Here is a 23668-nt window from a genome sequence, read left to right as displayed (position 1 = left end):
CTGATTTAGGATCCCAAAGGAAATGCTAGAATCATGCTTTTGAAGGAGTATTGACAGCGATTCATGACTTCTTGATTAACTTTTTACTCCATTCGCTCCCGTCACTTGTCTTGGATTAGACTTTTGATAGTCTTATAGAAGTGTTCAAGCACGATCAACATCTTCACTAGGCAAAGGAAACGACTAAGGGCAGATCGTGACATTTGGGGGTCAAAGGAAATTTATGAGAGAAACATCGCGCCTTTGGGGGGTCACTGAAAGTGGCAAGGTAAAGTTCGTGCCTTGAGGTGAGTATTGGAAGTGTCAAGGTGAGTGTTGCGCATTTTGACCATCACAAGAAGTTCGTGTTTTGGCAAGGGTACTAGAAGTGATTCATCACTTTTTGGTTAGCTTGGTACTCCATTTGTTTCCTTCGCTTGCCATGGATCAAGCTTTTGATAACTTCTTAGCAATGTTCCAACAAGGTTGACTTCAAGCAAAGGAAACATGAAGTTGAAAGTTTGCTGATTTGAGACCCCACTTGAAGTTCGCACTTTTGCAAGGGTATTGGAAGTAGTTGGTGAAAAATTGCGCATTTGCTTGAGCACTGGAAGTGATGGGTTTCTCTATGAGGAGGTCACAAGAAATGCTAAGGTAAAGTTCGCGCTTTGGGACCCTTACTGGAAGCGATAATGTGAAGGTCGCACTTTTAGACCGTCACAAGAAGTTTGCTGATTTTGGAGGCAACTGGAAGTTTGCACATTTGAGGCTCAACTGGAAGTATGCACATTTGGTACTCAACTAGAAATTCGCACATTTGAGGCTCAATTGGGAGGCAACTGGAAGTGACCTCAAGATGACAACTTCGCTAACGTAATCACTTTGGCTTGAGCCTTTTCATGATGATTTGGACTTTAGCCTATCCTTCCTTCCAAGCATTTACCTCTCTAAAATAGTTTGCCTTAGCCAAATTTGAGCACTTCATCTTTGATTCAGTGAGTAAATGATGATGATCAAATGGAATGATCATCATGAATCGTTCACTTCCTAAGCCTTGAAAACTAACTGACCTCTCTTCATCCTAAAGAGAGAGAATTGACTTGATTACCTCCTAGCCACCTAAGATACTAAACCCATCCCAAGTGAAAAGCCAATGGCTAAAGACTCCACAACTAACCTAGAAAGCAAAAAAATGGGGGTCCTGTTGACGTGTATTTTGTACACAACCAAACACAGAATAAAATACCCAAATGGTACCTTATCCTCTCTTGAGTAAAGTCTCTGATTGTTGAAGATATCGCGAAAAGGATCAATCAGGGTGACTTCAAGGTTCTTCGTTGTAGGATCTCTACGTGTGGATAAGCACCAGTGGTCGTTGTGAATGCTGTTTCTTCAAGGGGCCTTACGTATTCTCGATCTGCAGGAACAAGATTTTCCTAAATGCTAACAGGTTCTCAAAAAAATAGCAAAAGATAGGATTTTCAAGAGATGAATTCTAATCTAATCCTAAGAATGGCTCAATGTAAGCTAGATTGGTAAGATTCTACCAATTTCAGTATTGCCAAGGGATTACAACTCTACTGGAATTGATGCGATCTTCTAAGGTGATTAATGGTTTTCCAATCATCAAGAATTATAGATACTACCATAAAGATACATATCAATATTTCAATAACGATTGAAGGTTCAAGCAATCTCAATATCTCCAGTTGACCACACAAGGCGTCCTTACAATCAGTAAGAAGCTAGTGGTTTGGAACGTGAATCTCACCAAAGATCAAGCACAACACTTAGTCCTTAAATACTACTTCGATTGAGAATGATTCAAGAAAGTAAACAACCATGAAGATAACCACAAGAATTGCAATAAAATACCATAACTTCAATATTTTATTGATCTCAAAGCCAAAATAGACAACAATTGTTCGAAATTCTTTCTTCACTACTCAATCTTGCTACAAAATAACTTTCTTCTCTCCAAAGCTCTTCTAATCTCTAATCACTAATCTCATTTCTAATCTAATTTCTAATTGACAAAATGAAAATGAGTGAGGGTATATATAGCATCCCCAATTACAATGAACGGCCCAAATCAAAAGAAGATCAACGGCTGAGATTCTGACACCTAAACCCTAATTAGGGTTTGTTACAAAAAGTTCCCTTTTTAGATGAACATTATTAAATGCATAGCCAAATGTTTAATTGGCACAAAAGTCGAGGAAACATAGACCAATGATAATTAAGATGCCACATCATCCTATAACAACCTCTCTTCTAGAACCTTGTTCCCTTTCCAATGCTCTTTCTTAGCATATGCAACGAATCTGGACACAATTCCTTCAACCTCAACAATGGGAATCTCAGGAAGATTCTTCATTCGTTCCTCCAAGTGGATAACCTGATCAAAGGTAGTGAGAAGAGCCGCTTCCCATCCAGGTTCGAGTTCTTTGATCTTCTCAATCAGGAGCATAGTAGTGAACATTAGATCCCGTTGCTCATCTGTGATGACATTCTCATCTTTGCAAAAGATGACCTTGATTCTCTCTTCCAACTCTTGGAGGTCCACATCCGTCTCAACTTCGATCCGCCTGCCAAGAATGGTACACAACACTTCAAACACCTTATCCTGAATTGGATGGATGACGCCTTAAACTTGATTGCATTTGGTGCTGATGTCTTCGAAAAGAACCTCTTTCATCTCGAGTAGAGTTGACCACTGAAGTAGGTTATGAGCTCCTCCATCCATTATCTTTTCTTGTGTTAGGATCTTCCTTGGTGTTTGCCTGATTACTTGCAGGACAGGAATGATAACATCTCTAGTGTGAGCGAAAGCGGCTACAGTTATCATTAGATTGTGGACGATCTTAAGGACCTGGATAGCTCGGTGGATTGTCTTCATCATTCTTGTTGTAAATTCAACAGCTACCGTGTGGGATTTGTCAATCCAAGAGCTCATAAGCTGAACCAAGCTCTTGACTCTTTCTGCCTCGCCAACTGATTCAAGGGGAAGTGCTTGCACAGGAGATATAGCTGGATCCTGACGTCTCAAGGGCTGATTGAGATGACTAAAATAGCCTCTCCAAGCACCCCTCTCTCTCTCAAGCTTCCTATTCTTTTCCATTTCTTCTTTAAGTTTGCCCTTAAGTGCTTCAAATGAATCAGTCGCCTCATCCATTGCCTGTTTAGTAGTGAGTGGACCAAGCTCAAATGTTTCTACATCATACTCATCTGCAAGAATTTCACCTTCATACTTGTCCACCACTGGTTTAGCTATCTGCAATTTCCTGGATCCTGTCTCATCCCTTATCACCTTGGAGATCTCGGTGGCCTTCTTCTTCTCCGTTACTTCTTGAGAATTTTCTATAAGGCTCTCTAAGTCAATTACATCCTCTTCTTCTTCAATCACAATCACCCTTGTCAGTCTCTCCTTCAACCAATCTGGAATGGCAGATCTTGTCTCTCTCACTTGTATTTCTTTAGGTAGTGGTTCATCTTCTCGGAGAGGAGATGTCACTTCATCATCATTTCCCTGATCCTCTTGTAGCTCATCAATTTGTAGAGGTTGACTTGATGAATGTTGACGTGTTTGTCCCTTCTCTGGCTTATCATTCTGTACCATGGATTCCATAGATTCATCAATCTCAGGTACCATCTTCTCTTGACCTTCAGCTTGACTTGCCTTCTTTCCATGTCGAGAAGATGTGCTTGATGGGCGATCTCGATTGGCCTCTTGCTTCTTCTTGGAGGATTCTCTTTTCTTAGGTCTTTCTTTCCTCTTTGCGCCTCTAGGATGAGAATTGTCTTCACTTACACTTGCTCCTCCTTCTTCTGGTCTTTCCTCCAAAGTAAAAGTCATTGGTACGTTCTACTCTCTTAACTTCTGATGTTGTACATCCACCCATCTGCGAGTACATGACAAAACTGGAGCCATCAAAGCTCTCAAGTCCAAAATCTCAGGCTCGCTCCAATCTATCTTCACTCTCTTATCTTCTTTGTCATAGGATGACTGGAGATGTTTGCCATTGTCCTGAGCTTGATCGGCTACTCTGTAAACTTTGCATTTCCTGATGAAATCTAAAGGTAATCTGGAATGCATCTTCCTTTTAACATCTAAATCATTTGAGAGATTCATCCAAAAGTCTTCCACCTGAAACTCATGTCCGTACTTCCTAGCAACTGTCTCCTCCATATAACCATAAGGATCAAAATTCTCCCTCGGGGCAAAGAAGGTGAATGAATACAAGGCTAATTCCTTCTCTGCATCCTCCGAAGCCTGAGTATTAGGACATACCTCAATTGAATTCCCCAATATGATAGGTACGGGAATTCCATTTCCATGCTCGTGTCTGGATACCTTTGCACAAGCTACCAATTGCCTGGTTACCTCAAGTAGCACTATCCTGTCTGTCAGATACCTCGGCAACATGTAGGGAGGTGAAGGACACCCCTGAACTCTGATATATGTAAACTTTTGAAACTGGATGAACCATGCACCATACCTCTTCACAAGCTCTTGTGCATCCAGAGATAGTCGATTGTGAATCCCGCCTTGCAATATCCTAGTGATGTTCATCGTGAAGGTATCATTGACTAACTTGTAGTCACTTCCAGGTGGATGATGCAAATGAACATAAGAGTCACAAACTCTCACCTCTCCGAGTCCTCTTCCAATCACTCCTCTGTGAGGTAGCCCTGCATACTCAAAACTCCTGATCAAGGCATATATGACATATGAGCTCATGTGGAACGATTTGGTAGGCCTTAGTCTTCTCAACTGCACATCCAGGCTATTGCTAATAATTCTGGCCCAATGAATCGTTCCTTTCCCTTGGACAATCACTTGAATGAAGTAGAACATCCATTTCTCGAAGTAGAAGGCTTGAGGAGCCCCCGTAACTTGATTGAGCAAAGTTATCAAATCTCTGTACTCCTCGTGGAAATCAATCCTATGCGGTGTATTGGGAATCTTGTTCAGGCGAGGACGACTTTTGAGCAACCAATTCTTGTTGATGAGATTCAGGCAAGTGTCGGGATCATCTTCATACATTGACCTAGCTCCTTCTAGGCTTTTGTAAATCATATCATTATGCTCTGGAAGATGAAGAGCTTCGCTTATAGCTTCCTCTGAAAGGTAAGCTAAAGTGTTTCCTTCCTTGGATACGATCGATCTTGATTGTGAGTCATAATGGCGGGCACACTCGATCATCAGCTCATGACACTGGACTGCTGGGGGGAAACCGGCCGCCTTGATGATGCCACTTTCAATTATCTTCTTCGCAATAGGTGATGGCTTGCCAATGTAGGGGACCTCTCGAAACTTCTTCACACTGAAGTTTCCCAAGTTGGTATCTCCGATATTACTCCATTTGGACACGATCTTGGTCTCCAATTCTTCGTTCTTCTGATCTTCCTTCATGAGAGCCGGGCGACTACTAGATGCTCCCACCTTTGGAGTCGCCATCTTGACATCTACACAACATTTCACAATTAGTAATATAACTTGAAGCGTAGAAATATAGAGTAGAAAGGAAGATTTAAGATTTTAATTAGGAAACTTCATGATAAATCTTGAGTTATCATTTCCTAATTAACTATGCCAAACTTAGAATTTTCAAAACAAAAGTTCAAAATTCAAATCTTCAACAATGGTGTCAAGTTGATTTCGCCATACCTCCTCTTGAGTATTAAACTCTAAGAAATGATGCAAAAATAGATGAATTTCGCTAAGCAAAATGTAGATCAAAGCTCTCCCTTGAATAAAATGCGCCTCCTTTAGCCTTCAAAAGAATCAATTCCACTTCCTTCTAGCCTCCAACACTTGAAAGAAAATCGCTCCAAGCAAACCAAATTTCGCACCTTCAATTAGTTTTCCAAATTCGCACTTGAAGCAATGATTGAATGATTTGAATTGTGAAAAAACACCTCCAATATATAGAGCGCTCACCCCTTTGCTCCCTCTAGGCCGACTTGGCAAAAAGAGGTTAAAAAAATAAATAAAATTCCAAAAAAAGGGGGGCCGACTTGGCAAAATAAATGAAAATAAGGCCTTGAGCGCTTTATATTTAATTTTAATTTAATTAAGATTAATTTTAAATGCCTCCAAGATAGAAGGTCGATTTTTTAAGGCTTAAAATTAATTTATTAAATGCCAAAATGTCTTTTATTTAATGCCAATTTAATTTTAATTTTTTCAAATGCCTCAAAATTAGCAATTCTGGCGATCAAATGCAATTTGGAGAATATTAATTTTTAAAACAAGGCTTAATGAAACTTCCTGAGGATTTCGCCCTGGACCTTCTCTAAGGGTCAGGAGCGATTTTTGAATTTTAGCCTTGAATATTTCACATTTTGACGTGAAAATCTCCTGGAGGGTAAATCGATATCTAGTTGATGCATTGCACTTCAAATTTGACATTTTTCATGAGGAAAATAGGTGGAATTGTCAATTTCGCCCTGGACCTTCACTGAGGGTCAGCAGCGATTTTTCATTTTTTGCTCAAATTTAGCACTTTTCCACCTCCAAAATTTCTTCAAGACATTTCAACTAGGTCCTTTCACTGAATTAGAAACTTAGCTCAATCCAATTTTGGAGAAAAGGTGTGATTTTGAAGTTTCTTGCTGTGGGCCCTCACTGAGGGTCAGGAGCGATTTTTGCAATTTAGGCTTGATTCTTCATCATTTTTCATTAAAACTTCATTCATCATTTGGCAATGCCTTCCCTGAATCCACTCCAACCAAATTCGCTTTGTTGTTGCAAGGTAAAACGAGGATTTTCAACAATATCGCTATGGGCCCTCTCTGAGGATCCGTAGTGATTTTTCGCTGTGGGCCTTCACTGAGGGTCAGGAGCAATTTTTCATTTTCTGACCAAAATCATCAAGTTTTGAAGGCAAAATAATATTCATCCTGTTCTTGGAGGTCTTTTCTCCTTGTCCTAACCTTGCCTTAGCACCATTTTGAAGAAAACATGCCTTTTTTGAAAATCTCGCTGTGGGCCTTCAGTGAGGTTTAGGAGCGATTTTTTCATTTTGGGCAAATTCCTTTATCTTTTAATCTTCAAATCATCTTCAAGGCATAACACATCACGCTTTCCTCCTGTCCAAGCAAGATTTTATCTCAATTCTTCAAACCAAGGAGAGAAAACTGGAAAATCGCTATGGGCCCTCTCTGAGGGTCCGTAGCGATTTTTGTAATTGCCTTCAAAATTTTGATTCTTAATGATTTCATTTCACTTCAAGGCATTTCAAACATCGTTTCAAACCCGTGCCTAACCTTAGCCTTCCTCAAACTTGGGCGAAAAATTCCCATTTTAGGTTTCTCGCTGTGGGCCCTCTCTGAGGGTCCGGAGCGATTTTTCGCTGTGGGCCTTCAATGAGGGTTAGGAGCGACTTTTTCATTTTGGGTTGATTTCTTCTTGTGTTGATCCTCCAAATTATATTCAACGGATAGAACATGCTTTCCTTCATCCCTTCCAATCATAAAACATACTTTGCTCTTGTAAGAATAATGCATATTTGAAAATCTCGCTGTGGACCCTCTCTAAGGGTCAGGAGTGATTTTTGCTACCTAGACTAAAATGTTTCACTTTTCATCTAAAAACCACTTTGCCAAGGAAGATGTCATCTTGTTCTTTGCTATGAATAAAAATTCATGTCCATGGAAGGTCCAAAAATGTGCACATGAAGAAAATCGCTGTGGGCCCTCTCTGAGGGTCAGGAGCGATTTTACCTTTCCTGGGCAAAACTCCTTCAATTCATCATCTTTGATCAAGTCTAGATACTTCATTATGTTCATTCTATCCATTCCCATGCCTTTGACATATTAAGTCGACCAAATAAGGCTAGCAATGACCCCTATAAGATTTCTCGCTGTGGGCCCTCTTTGAGGGTCAGGAGCGATTTTTCTGTTTTCAACAAGGTCCTCCATCATTTCTAGCCAAAACTTCCTCAGGCGGGTGGAGAAAGTCATTTATTTTCCATTTATGATCAAAACTTGGTCTCTTTTCATTGCAAAATGAAGGAAATCAAAATCTCGCTGTGGGCCCTCTTTGAGGGTCAGGAGCGATTTTTTCCTTAGTTTCCAAAATTCACCATCTTTCACGTCTCCAAACCGTCCAAAGCATCAAGTCACGTTCAATCATCCTTCCAGGAGACCCTGAACAAAGCAATTTAGAAAAGTCAGTGACAAATATGACTTAAACAACATTTTCGCCCTGGGCCCTCTCTGAGGGTCAAGAGCGATTTTTACCCTTTTTGGCCAAACTGCTTCAAATTTAAGTCTCAAACCACTTCACAAGGCAAAGTCAGGTCATTTTCAAGGTCAGGAAACAGTTAGCAAGTTCATCAAAAACAAGAAATGGTATTCAGGATAAATTTCGCCATGGGCCCTTTCAGAGGGTCAGGAGCGATTTCTCTGTTTCAGGCATCATCTTGCTTCAAAAATTTGATCAAACTCACCTAGGCAAGAACACACAATTTCACCTTCAAAAATGCTAACACTTAGTCAAAATTGGATCTTACCCTAAAAACCTTTATTAGACCTAACCTAAGACCTATTTGACTCTCCTAAAAGACTAACTTAATTTCAATCATCTCAATTCTTAGGGAGGACACTTAACAACTTTCAAAATTTGACTGGACTCAGCTTGAATAACATCAAAAGAAACCCCTAAGGTTTAGCCCTAGCCCAGATAGACCACTCACTCACTCAAAACCCTAAAAGCAGAGAGAAGAACAAGCAAAACAAAAGTGAAAAAGAGGGGGTCCCCATTCTAATGGGGCGATGTGTGAAATGGTCACAACAGGTCCCCATTTGCAATGGGGTGATGTGTGAAAATCTCACAACACTTCCATTGAAATTGAGGCCCCCTAACTTGTCATCTTTGTGCTCAACCTTATTAATAACCCTCCCATAACCCTAGGAAGCTTATGAAGAGAATAGGCAATCTAGTTCAACAATCCAACCCTATCCCTATAATCATTTAGGGCATACACAAGGTAGAGACCAAAGTGAAAATCATTGAAGGAAACGACAACCTAGGTAAGTCTATAAGGAGAGAACCCTTGGCTAATCACTTCTCAAACCAGACCTTGTTAAGAAGCACAACATAACCTCCTCTTGCCATAGGATGGGAAGTACAAACATATGTAGCTTTATGCCAAATATATTTGAGTGCACATTCCAAGGTGAACCTCCAACTTTAACTTCTTGCAAAAGGACAAAATCCAAAGCTACTCTAGAGTTACAAAACATTCTAACAACTACTCTCCAATCTTGGGATTCTAGCCCTCTTACATTCTAACTTACAATCTTCATTGTTACTATAGGGGGGAGAGAGGGGACTTGCAGTCCTATTTATATACTTTCAAACCAAGTGGGAATTTTTTCATATTTTCCATTTTTAGAGCTCCAACTAACATGATTAGAGGAATCGCCATCTCTTTTAAAAAAAAATTCCTTAAAAAAAGAGTTTAAATGTGCCTAGATTCAAAGATCCCTCATCAAGAGACTTTTACAAACCATAGGTTTAGGCCCACTCTCATTTGGTATCACCTGAGAACCCTCATCTACAACCACCTTTAACCTTCAAAAGCTACCTTTGGTATTTGTAGAAACATGTTGAGTCCTTGTATTGATAACACTATGGTTCCCTTTATTAGGGGTCACTTAGGTATCATGGGAGTCAGAAACAATATTATCACTACAAAAGAGGACAAAATCTTAGATGGTATCCCCTTTTTTCAATTCTAGCATTGAATAGGTCCATCTTACTAACAAAGAAACCTCTACCAACTTCACCTAAATCATGGACACTTTGGTCACTAAAGGAAATTGATGCCGAAGAATCTATTGATTATAGAATTCTATTATTTAACTCATTGGAGACTTCAATGGAGGTAGGGTTGTCTTGGTTACTTAGCATATACCATTCAAACCATAGTTCATAGACTCGGACTCAGAGAGTACTCCGCAAGCCCAAAATTTTCAACTCGGCAAAGACTCGACAACTCTACTAAAAATTAAAATCTCTTAAAGAAACACATTTTTTTTTTGTAAAATTCAATTACAAAATGTATTTAATTAAAAACTGACATCTCGAAAGAGAAAATGCATTGTTTTATAGCAAAAACATTTGAAAAATGTATTTTAACTAGTGTTCTACCTGTGTCGAAATTTTTACCCATGTTTTTTTGCATCTATAAAAACCCGAGAGTTAAACTTGTGAAAACTCGCCCAGCAAAAAGAAAGAGAGTACTCGGTGACTCGCATAGTTTGCAAACTATGATTCAATCAATACGTTGTCAAAGTGCAAGTCCCCTTGTTAACAAGATCAAATGGGATTCTAACCTGAATACCTACCTTCCTACCACTATTAGGGCAGCCCTTTCAGAGATTTCCATCTTTCTTACATAAGAAGCAACAGTTTAAATCTCCAAGTTTAGAGTCTCACATTAAAACAACTTGCAATGAGCTGAACAAGTGATACCCTCAGGAACTAATTTGGATTTAGAAGATATCAAGTTGCAATTGGCTCCACAGTATATAACCCTAATCTCAATGCTAGGGTTCCATTGAAGAGCTCTAATGATAGATCTTCCCATTTTCGAAAAGGGTATGGCCATAAACCATCTTCTGCACATTGCTGGTTTTGGGAAAAACCCAAAACTGTCCCCTTTGCACCATACAGAAGAGAGAAACATAAACACCTAATTTTTCCCCCAAAACCAGCTGTCAAAAAACCTTTGAGAAGGAAAGGAATCTTGATTTAAACACTCTGAAAATTCTAAGGCCTTTCCTCTTCTTTATCCATAGCATCTAACTTTTCTTGGTTAGGGTAGATTTACAAAATCTTACTAGAGGTAGAAGGGTCCTTAATTTTTCCTGTGTGGAGTCCCCTATCATAGTGTCCTGGCTGGAAGAGGTCATCCCTTTGTCTATAACCAGCTGAAACTGCAAATTATATTCTCTTAGGTACAGAAATAATCTACTTATACTGCTGGGCTTCTTTAAATGATTTTTTATAGCTGTGACCATTTCACTCTTCTCAGGATGATTTGTAGAAAGCTAGAAAGATTTCCTTTAGTTTACTTCCATCCTTAATTACATTTTGTACAACAGCTAATGCATCCATCCAAAGTAACTGCCAAATATGATTTAATGGCGTTGCCTTCTCTCAAGAGTCAGGACCAAATACTAAGACTCATCATCTGAGATGGTAGCGAGATCACTAAACAAAAAGTGGAGTCAATAGATTAGAACAAAAGGAAAAAAACTCAAAAACCACACATTAATACCACAATGAGGAACCTACAAAAAACCTAAGAAAAAGATGTGATTTGACCAAAGAGATAAAGGGAAGAGAAAAGAGCAATTGTGCAAATTTGAAAGAAAGCTCGGAGAAGCCCTCACGGAGGATGACTCTTCATCCTCCAACCTCACGCTCCAAGCTCTCCTTCCTTCTCCCTCCATAAAAAATAACAATAGTTGAAATAGACAAGAATGAAAATTTAAAAACATCCCAGGGTCAGGCATTGTATTTGTCTAAAGGTGGTTCTTATCCTCACATTGCAATGGAGAAGCCAAATATGCCAATTACAATCTCATATTGCTCAAGCAGCTGCTGTGTCAAATCCTCATCTTGAGTATCACAAAACTATCCTTTGAAGGCACTATAAAAGCACTCCCTTGATCTCATGGTCCTCTCTATAGACCAATGATAAATAAATCATGGTTTAAGTAAGCTCTAGCAGCATGTGTTGGGTGATGAATCCTTTCTTATCAATGGTTTTCCATCCAGAAGAGGCTGTAGCCTCATCCCCACCCTAGTAATCTCAAAATTTTTCTTTTGCCATGATCATAGCCTCATATGTTTGTGAGACAAATCTGCTAATGGCTACAGATTAGGAATCTACTCTAATAAGATGTTATCTAGGGCTGGAAAAGTAACATATAGAAGCTGATGAAGAAGGATGCTGCTACTGAGTAAAACTAATAATAATAGCACTTTATGAACCCCATTCTGATCATAATGAAGAAAATAGATTTACATGTGCTTTTACACAAAGGAAATTAAGCTGCAAGTATCTTGCTAATGGCTGAGCAATTGCCAAAATTTCTTCTTTCTGTGCATTTGCAGATGATCAATCTGTTATAACAATGAGAAGCTTAGATCTATAAATCTGAAGAAAAAAAAAAAATCTGCAGAGATAATTGGCTTTTCTAACTAGATGTTCTACTGTTACAACTCTAGAACTGCTGGACCAAGTGAAACTCTATAGCAATAATGTAAACTGGTTTTTTTGAAAAGAACATATGGAAGGAAAAAGAAATTGTAATAAATCCAATATTTTTTACTGGGAGTCTTGACATAAATTAATGTGGTAAACTTGAATATGAACAAAGATTAAGTTTATTTTAGGAAGATAAAATACGAATAAAGCATAATGTTTGAGCACAAAAACAGGATGGGAATTAAGTGGAAGTCTATTCCCTGAGAACACAATAATACAAATGATGGCATGCAAAGGCTAAACATTTTAATGGAAAATAAAACCAGACAAAGATTAAAGTTTGTTTTAGGATCATACAGGGAGGATAGGGTATTTTGAAGGGAATATATCTTAATGCCTAAATTTTAAAGAGAAGGCTTCCTTGTAAACAAGTATGTAGTTTGGTGAAACTCAAAGTGAGAGGTAATTAAGGTTGTTGTTTGTTCTGTATATTATTTGTTGTTTATTAACTCGTAATGATGAAATCGTGATCCTGAATATGAAATTTCTTTGCTTTTAGAAAGTTGAGTGAATTGTTGCTTTTCTATAAGATGTAATTATATCTAATAATTCTTGAATATTTGTAAACAAATTATTTTTCGTCCACATAACTCATGTATTACTGAATAAATTTCACTTATTATGCTTCAGTTTTTTTATGGAGACTTAGATGCATGATGGATCTGCTGCAATTTCAATTTTTATGTAGACTAACTTGTTGAATGTATCTTTTTCCAAGAAGGTTGTGTGTACTGATGAAGTCCTTTCTATGGGAGAATCATATGGCAAGCATGTTGATGCAGAAGATTCCAAATTGCATATCAGCTCAAGGGCAAGAGCTCATACAAAGTGGAGATTATGTTGTTCATCTCAGTCCAGTTCAAAGCAATCTGATACAGTTAGTATTAAAACACTGTGGGAGGTGAGATACTTATCTGCATGAACCTGTTAGTTGATTATACATTCAGACTTTCTTTTCTAATCCTGAAGAGATCACTGAGTTCCTTCTGTAACCACTCTTCTTCCATTCCCTTGCCCCCAACTTCATTTTTTCTGTGATTTATGTGGTACATTTGGGTAATTGTTGATAATTTATTTGCTAATTCATAATATTTATTTGTGTAATATCTGTATAGATAAAATTTTCGAAGTTGCCTTTGGCCAGATTTTGAAATTTTTACTATGTCTTTGTCTTCAAAATTTCATTCATGACTAGTGCACTCTTTCTGTCTCTTAAACAAAAGAGTACTCGTAAGACATATCATGTGCTTGATGTATTCTTTCAGTCTCTTAAACAAAAATGGTAATGTTCTATTTTCTTCAGTTATGTGACTTAACCTCTAGATCAGTAGATACCAGTGTCAAAAATTTATCCTTTAGAATTTTTGCACGAGTTTATTGACCATAAGATTTAAGGCGTTTTTATAATCACCATTTTTGTATTACAAACTTTTGTTCCAGGGTTACTCACAATGTTTGTATTACAAACTTTTGTTCCAGGGTCTCAAACCAACTATTACGTATCTGCCATCCAAACATCTGCAGTTGGTTGAAGACGCTTTGAAGGTATATTACTTTTGTATGTAATGATGGCAGGGTTTCTCCCCCTCCACACCCTTTATGAATTCTCTTCAACTTCCTTTCATGAGCCGAAGCTTTTGATGCTAAAAATCCTTTCTGTTTGTGTCTTATTTCAGTTTTTCATTTTTCCTTCCTCCTATATTATATTATAAGCACAAATAGCTGGATGCAATTTCATTAAATGAGCAACATCATTGAACTAAAGGACTTGAATTTTGTTACTGCAGCTAGCTTTTTTCATTTTTCCTTTTCCTATATTATATTGTAAACACAAATAACTTTGATGTGATTTCATTAAATGAGTAACATCAATGAACTAAAGGTTTGAATTTTGTTACTGTAGCTAGCCTTCGAAGCTCATGCTGGACAGAAAAGGAGGAGTGGGGAGCCCTTCATCATACATCCAGTAGAAGTTGCTCGTATCCTTGGTGAACTTGTAAGATCTTTATACTGCCTGTTTACTGGATTACCCACAATTTACTTAATGAAGCTTGCAAACAAATGTAAGAAAATAATAAAGAACTAAATAGACAATCCTTTGATTTTCTTATATACTATGTTCCTTGTAATTATAGATGTTTACATGCAGTAGACAAAGTACATATACAAGTGCAATCCTTCAGAAATGGGGGCTGGAGCTTATTTGACACTAGGGGAATTGATATGATGCCCAAAATTGTGGGAGAGCTGTAGGATTGAAGTGTTGTATAAACATCTATAGTAGGCTGGGGCATAGCAGCAAAACTTGGTAAGTTACTGGCCAGCTTGTAGGTACTCGTGAACCAGGCAGGTTTGGTGTGCCACTTGCCTGCAAACTACTCATCTACTTCTTGGAGCGAATTTATTCTTGGAGCAAAATTTATACTTCATTGGGTACTCATGAACCAGGCAGGTTTCTTGTGTTCACATCTTGGAGCGAATTTTATACTTCACGAGTTCACATTTTGGAGTGAATTTCATACTTAATGAGTTGATGATCTCAAGCGAATTTCATGAGTTGATGATCTCAAGCGAACTTCATGAGTTGAACAATTGGAGCGAGATTTTCTACTTCATGAGTTGAGCAATTGGAGCGAGATTTTCTACTTCATGAGTTGAGCAATTGGAGCGAAGTTCCAACTTCAAGAGTTAGACTTTTGGAGTGAACTTTATGACTTCACCCCTTCGAGCGAATTTGAACTTCATGAGTTGGACTTTTGAAGCGAAATTCATGAATAGGGAGATTGGAGTGAATTACATTTTCAAGCCTTCATAAGCGAAGTTGGTAATAAAGGAATGAAGCAAATTGGAGAATATGAACTTCATGAGTTGCAAGTTTGGAGAGAATTTCACACAAAACGAACTTCATGATCTCACAATTTGGAGCGAAGTTCAAGGTTGGAAGCGAACATCATGAATCAAGAAAGTGGAGCGAATATCATGCAAATAACAAACTTCATGAGTTGGTGGTTGGGAGCGAATTCCACATAAAATGCACTTCATGAGTTGACAAAGTGGAGCTAAGTTTATATAATGTATTGAAATTAACTAATGCATGACTTAAGCGCCTAAAACAAATTTGAAATTAATCAAGATGTAGGTTGGCCAAAGGTAATTTGTTATTTTGTTTTGATTTGGCAAAGTCGGCCTTCCATAGGAAAAGACACAACTTCTCACCTTGATCGCCTATAAGAGAAGGTTTAAAAAATTCATTTCAACATCAAATCAAACAATCATTCCTTCTCTCTTGAGCAGCAGTCAGCGAATTTTAAAGTGCACATTGGCAAATTTATCAGCAAGAAGGCGAATTTACTCCAAAAGGGATCAACAGCAACATCTTCATAAAGGCGAATTCACACAAAAGATCAGCAACAGCATCTTTCAAGGGCAAATTTAGGTAGGTTGGAGGGCGAATTTCATCCTTCAGCAGCAGAAGATTAAAGAGACAGCGAACCCTTGAGCATTAGCAGTCGCTTCATTAATTAGATTTTGAATTTAAAGTTCAAAAATCCGAAGTAAGTGCATTATATAGACTGATGCAAAGTCAGGAGCAGGTCTGATTTGGGATTGAAAGTCATTTTGTTGAAATAAATTAGACTTTTTCCTAATGCATATAATGAACAAATCAGTCTTATTTAGTAATCAATTTTGCATTTAAGGTATAAAACCCATTTCATAGTTAAGAATATAAGCTTCATTGCATCACCATTATTCTAATTTGCACATCTCTCATAGGTGAAAGATGGCGGCTCCTAAACCAAATAAGACTCTCTCCCGCCAAGCGCTCATCAAGGAAGATATGAAAGGGAGTGCATTCGAAAGCAGAATCATGTCGAATTGGAGCAAAGTAGGAGACACTAATCTTAGGTAGTTTGACATCAAGAAGTTCCGCCACTCATCATACATCAATGAACCCACGGCTACCGCCAAGAAGATGATCGAAAGTGGAATCATAAATGCAGTCGGCTTTCCTCCCGCGGTGCAATGCTACGAGCTCATTATAGAATGTGCTCAACGTTATGATTGACTCGAGGAGAATTGTGGTGAAGGATGGGACAGTGCTTGCATACCTCTGAGAGACAGCAATCAGCGAGACATTCCATCTACCTGAGCCCAAAGATATGATCTACATAAGCTTGGAAGGAGCTAAATCAGCTTATGACTATGATCTAGATGCTTGTGCGAAGATCTTCGACAAATTTTGGTTGAAGAAGAGGTGGAAGAAGCAGGTGGCCTGATAGATTGCACAAAATAGACTTCAATGATGAATACAAAGACTTCATCATCTTACTCCATAGATTGGTTGGTGCACCTGAAGCTTCATACTTTGAGGATTGGATGTTCTACTTCATGGAGACTGCTACCCCTGACAAGAAGGCAATCAATTGGGCAAGACTCATTAGCAACAACATTGATAAACAGTTAAGGAGACTAATGCGCACCAGAACGTTCTATATGAGCTCCTACATCATATACTCCATTGCGAGAAATTTTGAGCATTCGAGACTCATGTACACGGGCGTAGTTGGAAGGAGACTTGGACAGATTAAGGTATATGATTGTTATCCACAGCTTAAGCATCCACCAAAGAAACATTCCAGGAGGGTGAATGATGCATTCACTATGCATATCACGAGGCAGCTTCAAGGTGGATCGCAACAGAGACTCTCTCCAGAAGCGCAAGCATTGGTAGAACAACATGGTGCATGGTTCATCCAGTTCTCGAAGTTCACATACATCAGAATTCAAGAATCTCCTGTTCCTCCCTACATGTTACCGCGCTACCCAACGAATAGAGTGGTGCTACTTGAGGTGGCGAGACAATTCTTGGCATACATCGAGGCATGTAGACATGAGCATGGAGCCGATGTTTCTTTTCCTATCACACTTGGAGATTCCATTGAATCATGCCCATCCATTCATGTAGCAGAAGATGTCGAGCGAGAATTAGCTCTACATTCACTCAAGCCATTCACAACTAGAGATTGCTTTGATCCATATGGCAATGTGAAGGAGGTTTTGGGAAGAAAGAATAGACATCGGTGGCATCTTGAAGATTATTGGATGAACGTTCAAAATGATGTGGAGGTAAAAAAGAAGATGTATTCTAGACTACCTCTTGATTTCATCAGGGAAGGCAAGTTGTTTCATGTAGCTGATCAAGTTCAAGACAATGGTAGATATCTCCAAGGAGCCTACGCCAAAGAAGATAAAGAGATCAAATTCAAATGGGCAGATATAGAAATTGATGACTTGAAAGAATTAATGAAGCTAGTCTTGGAGTACACTCGCATATGGATAGATGTACAACACCAGAAGTTGAAAGAACAAAATATAACACCAACATTCCACTTAGAAGAAAGGGCAGATGATGAAGTTGAAGCTAATGCAAGTGGGAGCGCACCTCAATCATCTCAGTCAAGAGGATCAAAGAGAAAAGAGGATTGTGGTGAAAAGGGATCCTCAAGGAAGAAGCATAAATCAAGTGCGAGTCATCCTTCTTCCAGACAAGAAGAACAAAGGATGGAAAAGGAGTTGAGTCAAGGAGCCAATGAATCAACAGAGTCTACAGTCCACAATGATAAAGGCAAAGAAAAGGCATCTCAAGAACAAGAAAATCTCACTCATCTCATTCAAGAGATCGAAGAAGGCAGAGAAGATAATGATAAAACTACTTCACCACCTAGAGAGGAGCAAATGCACGAAGGAGCACAAACTCAAGAAAGAAGATCTTCTATTCCAGAGTGGCTAAAAGAAAGGCTAGCTCAAGAGGTGATAGTGGTTGAAGAAGAACAAACATATGTTGAAGAAGAACAAACATATGATATAGTGAACCTTCTAAGACAAACTAGAGAAGTCAAAGTGAAGAGGAAAGCTACGAAGATGTCAAAAGTGATTAGAGATGAATCGGGATCAAGATAGCTGCAAATAGCCACTCCAAGAGTTGAGAAATATGAAGGAGAGATTACAGCGGATGAGTATGATATGGAGACCATTGATTTGGGTCCACTCACCTCCGAGCAAGCTATTGGTGATGCAACTGATTCATTGAAAGCAGTCAATGACATGTTGAGAGCTGAAATAGGGAAGAATAGAAGATTGGAAAAGGAGATAAGTGCGTGGAGGGATTATGTTCAGTAATTCCAACAACCATTGAGTTATCAGAGTCCAGTAGCCACACCACCTCCCTTGCTTCCTCCAGAATCAGTTGATCATATGGAGAAGATGAGGAACTCCGCACAGTTGATGGATACATGGATAGAGGATTCATATACTAGATTTAGCAAATTTATGAAGGTCATAATGAAGACACTCGACACGGTCGTAAAAGTCCTTGGGAGAACTCATGTTCTCATAGAAGCCTCCAAAACATTTGCTCATGCTAGAGATGTCATCATTCTGGTACTTCAAGTAATTAGGAAAACGCCGAGGGAAATCTTATCAAGAGAAAAGGTAAGGAGAGAAGGACAACACCTAGCCTTCTACAATGGAGTAGCTTACTTCGCACGAAGAAAATCATCTTTGAGGAGATTGGAAATGGGTGTAGTCAAGTTCAAAATGATATGCACCGAATCCATGATAAGATAGTAGAAGTAGCACAGATTGTTTTGGAAAGAAAGATTGATCTCGAAACGATTATAGAAGCTAAGGAGTTGGAGGAAAGAATAAGAGCTATCTTCCATGGAGCCTATGGTGTGACAACCAAGGAACAATTGAATAATATGCTTGAGTTCGTAGTCTTAACAAGCAAAACTCAAGAAGTCGAACCTGAATGGGAGGATGCCATCGTCAAAGCTTTCGACGAGGTCGTGCACATGGAGGAGCAACTGAAATCTCTACCTGAGATCCCGATGACTGAGATAGAGGACATGGTGACTAGATTCATCGAATATGCTAGAAAGGAACGTGAGAAAGGGAACTAGATTCTAGAAGATAGTTTGTTATGATCCCACTTGGCGTTCCATTTTCCTATTGGAGGATGCTTCCTCAATTTCTGTGCTGACACATGCTATTTTCTCATTGGTTGTTTCATGATGATGATCAAACCCTAATTAGGGTTTAGGTGGCAAGATCTTGGCCCTTGATCTTCATTTGATCTCGGCCCTTCATTGTATTTGGGAGTCTTATATAAACTTCACTCATTTCATTTGTAATGGTTAATAAGAATAATAAGAGAGAATATAGCAATAGAATAAGATTAAGAGCAATAGGAGAGAAATAGGCTTAAGGTGATAGAATAGTGACAAGATAAAGACTTGAAGAATTGTTGTTGTTTGGCTATTGGATCAATAAAACATTGAAGTTATGGTGTTTTTACTCAATCCTTGAAGTCTATTGCATGGCTCTTTATCTTCTCAAGTCAATCTTTAATGATAGTTTAATCATTAGATTAAATGATGGAATGTTGCACTTGATGTATTGTGAAGCTCGTTATCCATACCACTAGCTTTCTTGCTGATTGTAAGTTAGCCTTGTGTGGTCAACTGGAACCTTTGAAATTGCTTAAGTTCGATTAGTACTCAATCATTGATATGCATTCAACTAATGGTATCCATGCTTGGTGATGATTTAAAAACCTCCAAACATCCTTTAGAAGATTGCACTAGTTCTAGTTGTTAAAATAATATTAATATCTTCTATAATGGTCATCTTCTATTTTTAGTGGTCATCTTCTATTTTAAGTTATCGACTTATTTAGCATTTAGCGTTTTAGTTATTTAGCTTTTAAGCTTTATTTAGCTTTTAAGCTTAATTTAGCTTTCATGCTTAATTTAGCGTTTAGCTCTTTAATCTTTACTTTAACGTTATGTTCTAATTATAGAACACCCTCTTGTAACCTCTATATATACGTGTGTATATCGTTCAATGTAATTATCCGATTATTGAATCATTCATTCAATTTATTTTTCATGGTATTAGAGCGGGTCGATGGGATTCTTTAAAGTTTGGCAAATTTTTTAATAAAAATTCATGGCCTTCTTTTTGGAATATTTTCCAGATTTTTTTTTATTGTTTTTTAATTAAAAAACGATTTTGCTTTTTTGAAGGCTTTTTCAGGGTTTCAAGGGTTTCTGGTTCATGGGCGAATTTCTTTGTGCTGGGCAGCAGTTAATGTTTTTTTTAGGGTTCTGGAGATTTTTAGGCCTGCAACCTGGAGGTTTTTTTTTGCAGATTGAAAATTTTCCTAGGGTTTCTGCAATTTTCGACTAGGGTTTTGACCCTTCAGTTCAACCTCAGATTCTTCTGTCTCATGTTTTCACTAGGTTGACCTTGTTCAACCTCCATTTTTGTGATGGCATCTTTGACCAACATCATGTTGGAACACAGTCAAAAGTTCAACAACTGCCACAACACCTGGAAACAACACATGTTCACGATATCTGAATATCGTTACCTTTATCAGATTGATTAAGGACAGACCCTCGTCTTATAGGTCCTAGGGTTTTCACGATTTTTTCCTGAAAAATTGTCTGTCGGTTTTTTGATTTTTTCCACAAAAAATCATGGGAGGGTTTTCACGATTTTTTCCTCAAAAATTGTTCGCGGGGTTTATATTCTTCCCTTAAAAATTATCTCATCTGTAATTCGCGATATTCGCGTAAGATTTTAGTTATCTGGGTTTTACCCTTTTTTTCCACAAAAACGATGATTTGTAACCTCAGATTTCTTGGTTTTTCGATTTTCTCCTCAAAATCGTAAATTCTCTTTCCGAGGGTTCCTATTTCAGGGTTTCGAATTTTGTCCTTAAAAATTATTATCTGTCATCTGCAAAGCTTGCTTCGGGTTTCTAGGTTTTCACGATTTTTTCTTCAAAAATTGTTTGCCGGTTTTTACGATTTTTTCCTCAAAAATCATCTGTAATATGCGAAGTTCGCGTGGGATTTGTGATTCGCGAAGTTCTCTAGTTTTGATTGATTTTTCTCCTCAAAAATCGAGCTTTGTTGCAGTTAGTATGGGTCGCACCTGCCAGGGCTAACATCTACAACCGTGGTATCTTGCAGTCAGTTTTGGAGTTGGTACTCTTCTGCAAAAGGGTTTGCTGATATTTTCCTCAAAATCATTGTTTCAGGCTTCAGTAATTCATGTGTGCCAGATCTCTAATTCGTGTGTGAAGGCTACATTCGCTTGGATGGCTTTTGGTACTCTTGGTCATTTATATTCTGCAGATCCTGGGAGGGTCTCTGTAGCAGCAGATGGTCTTTGCATTTGTGATCATAACACCTATAGTGTCTTCTGTAGGGTATTGAGTACGATGACCATTAGGGAGGGTGTTAAAATAATATTAATATCTTCTATTTTAAGTGGTCATCTTCTATTTTAAGTGGTCATCTTCTATTTTAAGTTATTGACTTATTTAGCATTTAGCTTTTTAGTTAATTAGCTTTTAAGCTTTATTTAGATTTTAAGCTTAATTTAGCTTTCATGCTTAATTTAGCTTTCACGCTTAATTTAGCGTTTAGCTCTTTAATCTTTACTTTAACGTTATGTTCTAATTATAGAACACCCTCTTGTAACCTCTATATATACGTTTGTATATCGTTCAATGTAAGTATCCGATTATTAAATCATTCATTCAATTTATTTTTCACTAGTGGAGTTGTTCATCTATGGCGATGCTATAACTAGTTGAGTTTCACTTATGTCATTTTAGGATAGCTTAGAACCACTCTAAACCCCTATCTTTTGCCATTTTTTGGATAGTTATTCAGTAGTATTAGGAAGAAACTTCATTGCATATCATTCGCAAAGTCCTTCATGAAATCTTTTGTAACCACAAATGCCCCTTGATGAAACAGCAATTACAAGGACCAACTGAACTTATCCACACATAGTGACCCTACATTCATGAACCTTGGAGTCTTCTCGAGTGATCCTTAAGCTAATCTTCAGCATTTGAGAGATTTTATTCAAGAGAGGATAAGATACTTAAGGTATTTTATTCTGTGTTCGCATGTGCCTAAAAAACACATCAACAACTCCACCCTTGAATTGCCCCCTATATCATCAATTGTGATATAGCTAGAGTCTTATAATCTATCTTAATTCAGATTTAGATCACCGACTCGTGTTAATCCCTTTTACCACCATCGATTAGTTCAACAGCAGCAATACTTCAGTTTGCTCAGATCTTACATTAAACCCAAACAGAAATTTTTTTATCACAGAAAGAATTCACAACCAAGTTTCAAAATTTAGAGAAAAACTGATATAAATTTCTGAGAAAAACAGTAGATCTGAATCTGTTACAAATCTTACACAAGCTGCTGTTGCAAGGCAATTATATATGTCTGGATATGGATGAAAGTTACTCCTGGCAATGTCTTGTCTCCTCAGCTGGAAAAATTGTGGTAGTATTCCCAGCTTGTTGATGTAGGTGACTGGATGATAATAATGGTACCTCTGCCCTTATCTCTTGAAGTCTGATATCCTCATTTTCTGCCCTGCAATCCGAGGCATGAATCCCTCAGATGGCAGCACAAAATCTGTAGATCTGACTTGTACAAAGTTTTGGTTTTATTTTCTATCACAAGGGTGTTTCCCCTACTAATTTGAAGAAAGATTTACTCATAAACGCTGTTTTTTTTCAGTTTTTCAAAAAGGGACAAACTGAAACACTAGCAATGAATCACATAAATGTTACAAGGTAAGCTCAAAGGGCATCACTAGCAATTCACAAAGTCTAAATTTAGTTTTGAAAGCAATTTCTATCTATTGGTAGGATCCATATGCACTTGATGATAGCTTGAAGTTAGATCCATCTTAGTGAAAGATGTTGATATTGTAGCTAGGTCGGATCCCTTCTAGGGCCGACCTAGCATCTTTTGATGGCTAATTGGCCTATCGGCCTTAGCCTTATCTATTTGGCAAAACTCAAATTTGTAATCTTCTTTAGGACTGGCCCTAATTGGGCGATGTAACTTGTGAATAGGTCAAGTCCTATATTGAATGTAACTTGTATTGAAACGTGTTGTGGCTGACCTATATTGACGCAACTTGTTGTGTGTAGGGCTGACCCTATATTGGGCACCTAATCTAAAGCATTTTATTGCTCCTTGTTGTAAGCCGACCTAGGATGAATTGGGAGGCTAAGTCTCATATATATACAAAGTGTGAATCATTGTATCAACAACATTTTTAGCGATCAATCATCTTCCTTCACTTAGTGAACTATCACTTGCAGTGATCAGCGAGTCATCACTCAAGAGCAGCGAACCATCCTTAAGGACAGCGAAGACACTCTCAAGGACAGCAAAGTCATCCCTGAAGCCTGCAACTTCATCTGCTAGGGCAGCGAATCATTCTGAAGCAGAAAATCTCCTTTCATGACAGCGAATTCAGTTCTTCATCTTCTGTGACAG

The 23668-nt window shown here is 38.1% G+C and overlaps 1 protein-coding gene across 5 annotated transcripts in view; it reads left to right on the top strand.

Annotated features, from left to right (window-relative positions):
* Positions 1 to 23668, top strand: part of LOC131056102 (putative GTP diphosphokinase RSH1, chloroplastic) — a 135037-nt gene that overhangs the window by 50634 nt on the left and 60735 nt on the right. For 4 of the 5 annotated variants that reach the window (XM_057990442.2, XM_057990444.2, XM_057990445.2 and 1 more), the window contains exons 4-6: positions 12988 to 13170; positions 13749 to 13814; positions 14173 to 14265. In XM_057990442.2, the coding sequence (XP_057846425.1) occupies positions 12988 to 13170; positions 13749 to 13814; positions 14173 to 14265 (342 nt within the window). The remainder of the gene's footprint in view (positions 1 to 12987; positions 13171 to 13748; positions 13815 to 14172; positions 14266 to 23668) is intronic. The other variant, XM_057990443.2, reaches the window with a different exon arrangement.

The sequence above is a fragment of the Cryptomeria japonica genome, chromosome 2, assembly GCF_030272615.1.
Source record: "Cryptomeria japonica chromosome 2, Sugi_1.0, whole genome shotgun sequence".
In the NCBI taxonomy this organism is placed as follows: domain Eukaryota; kingdom Viridiplantae; phylum Streptophyta; class Pinopsida; order Cupressales; family Cupressaceae; genus Cryptomeria; species Cryptomeria japonica.
Note: the sequence above shows the minus strand (reverse complement) of the source record. Positions and strands in the feature narration are given on the sequence as shown.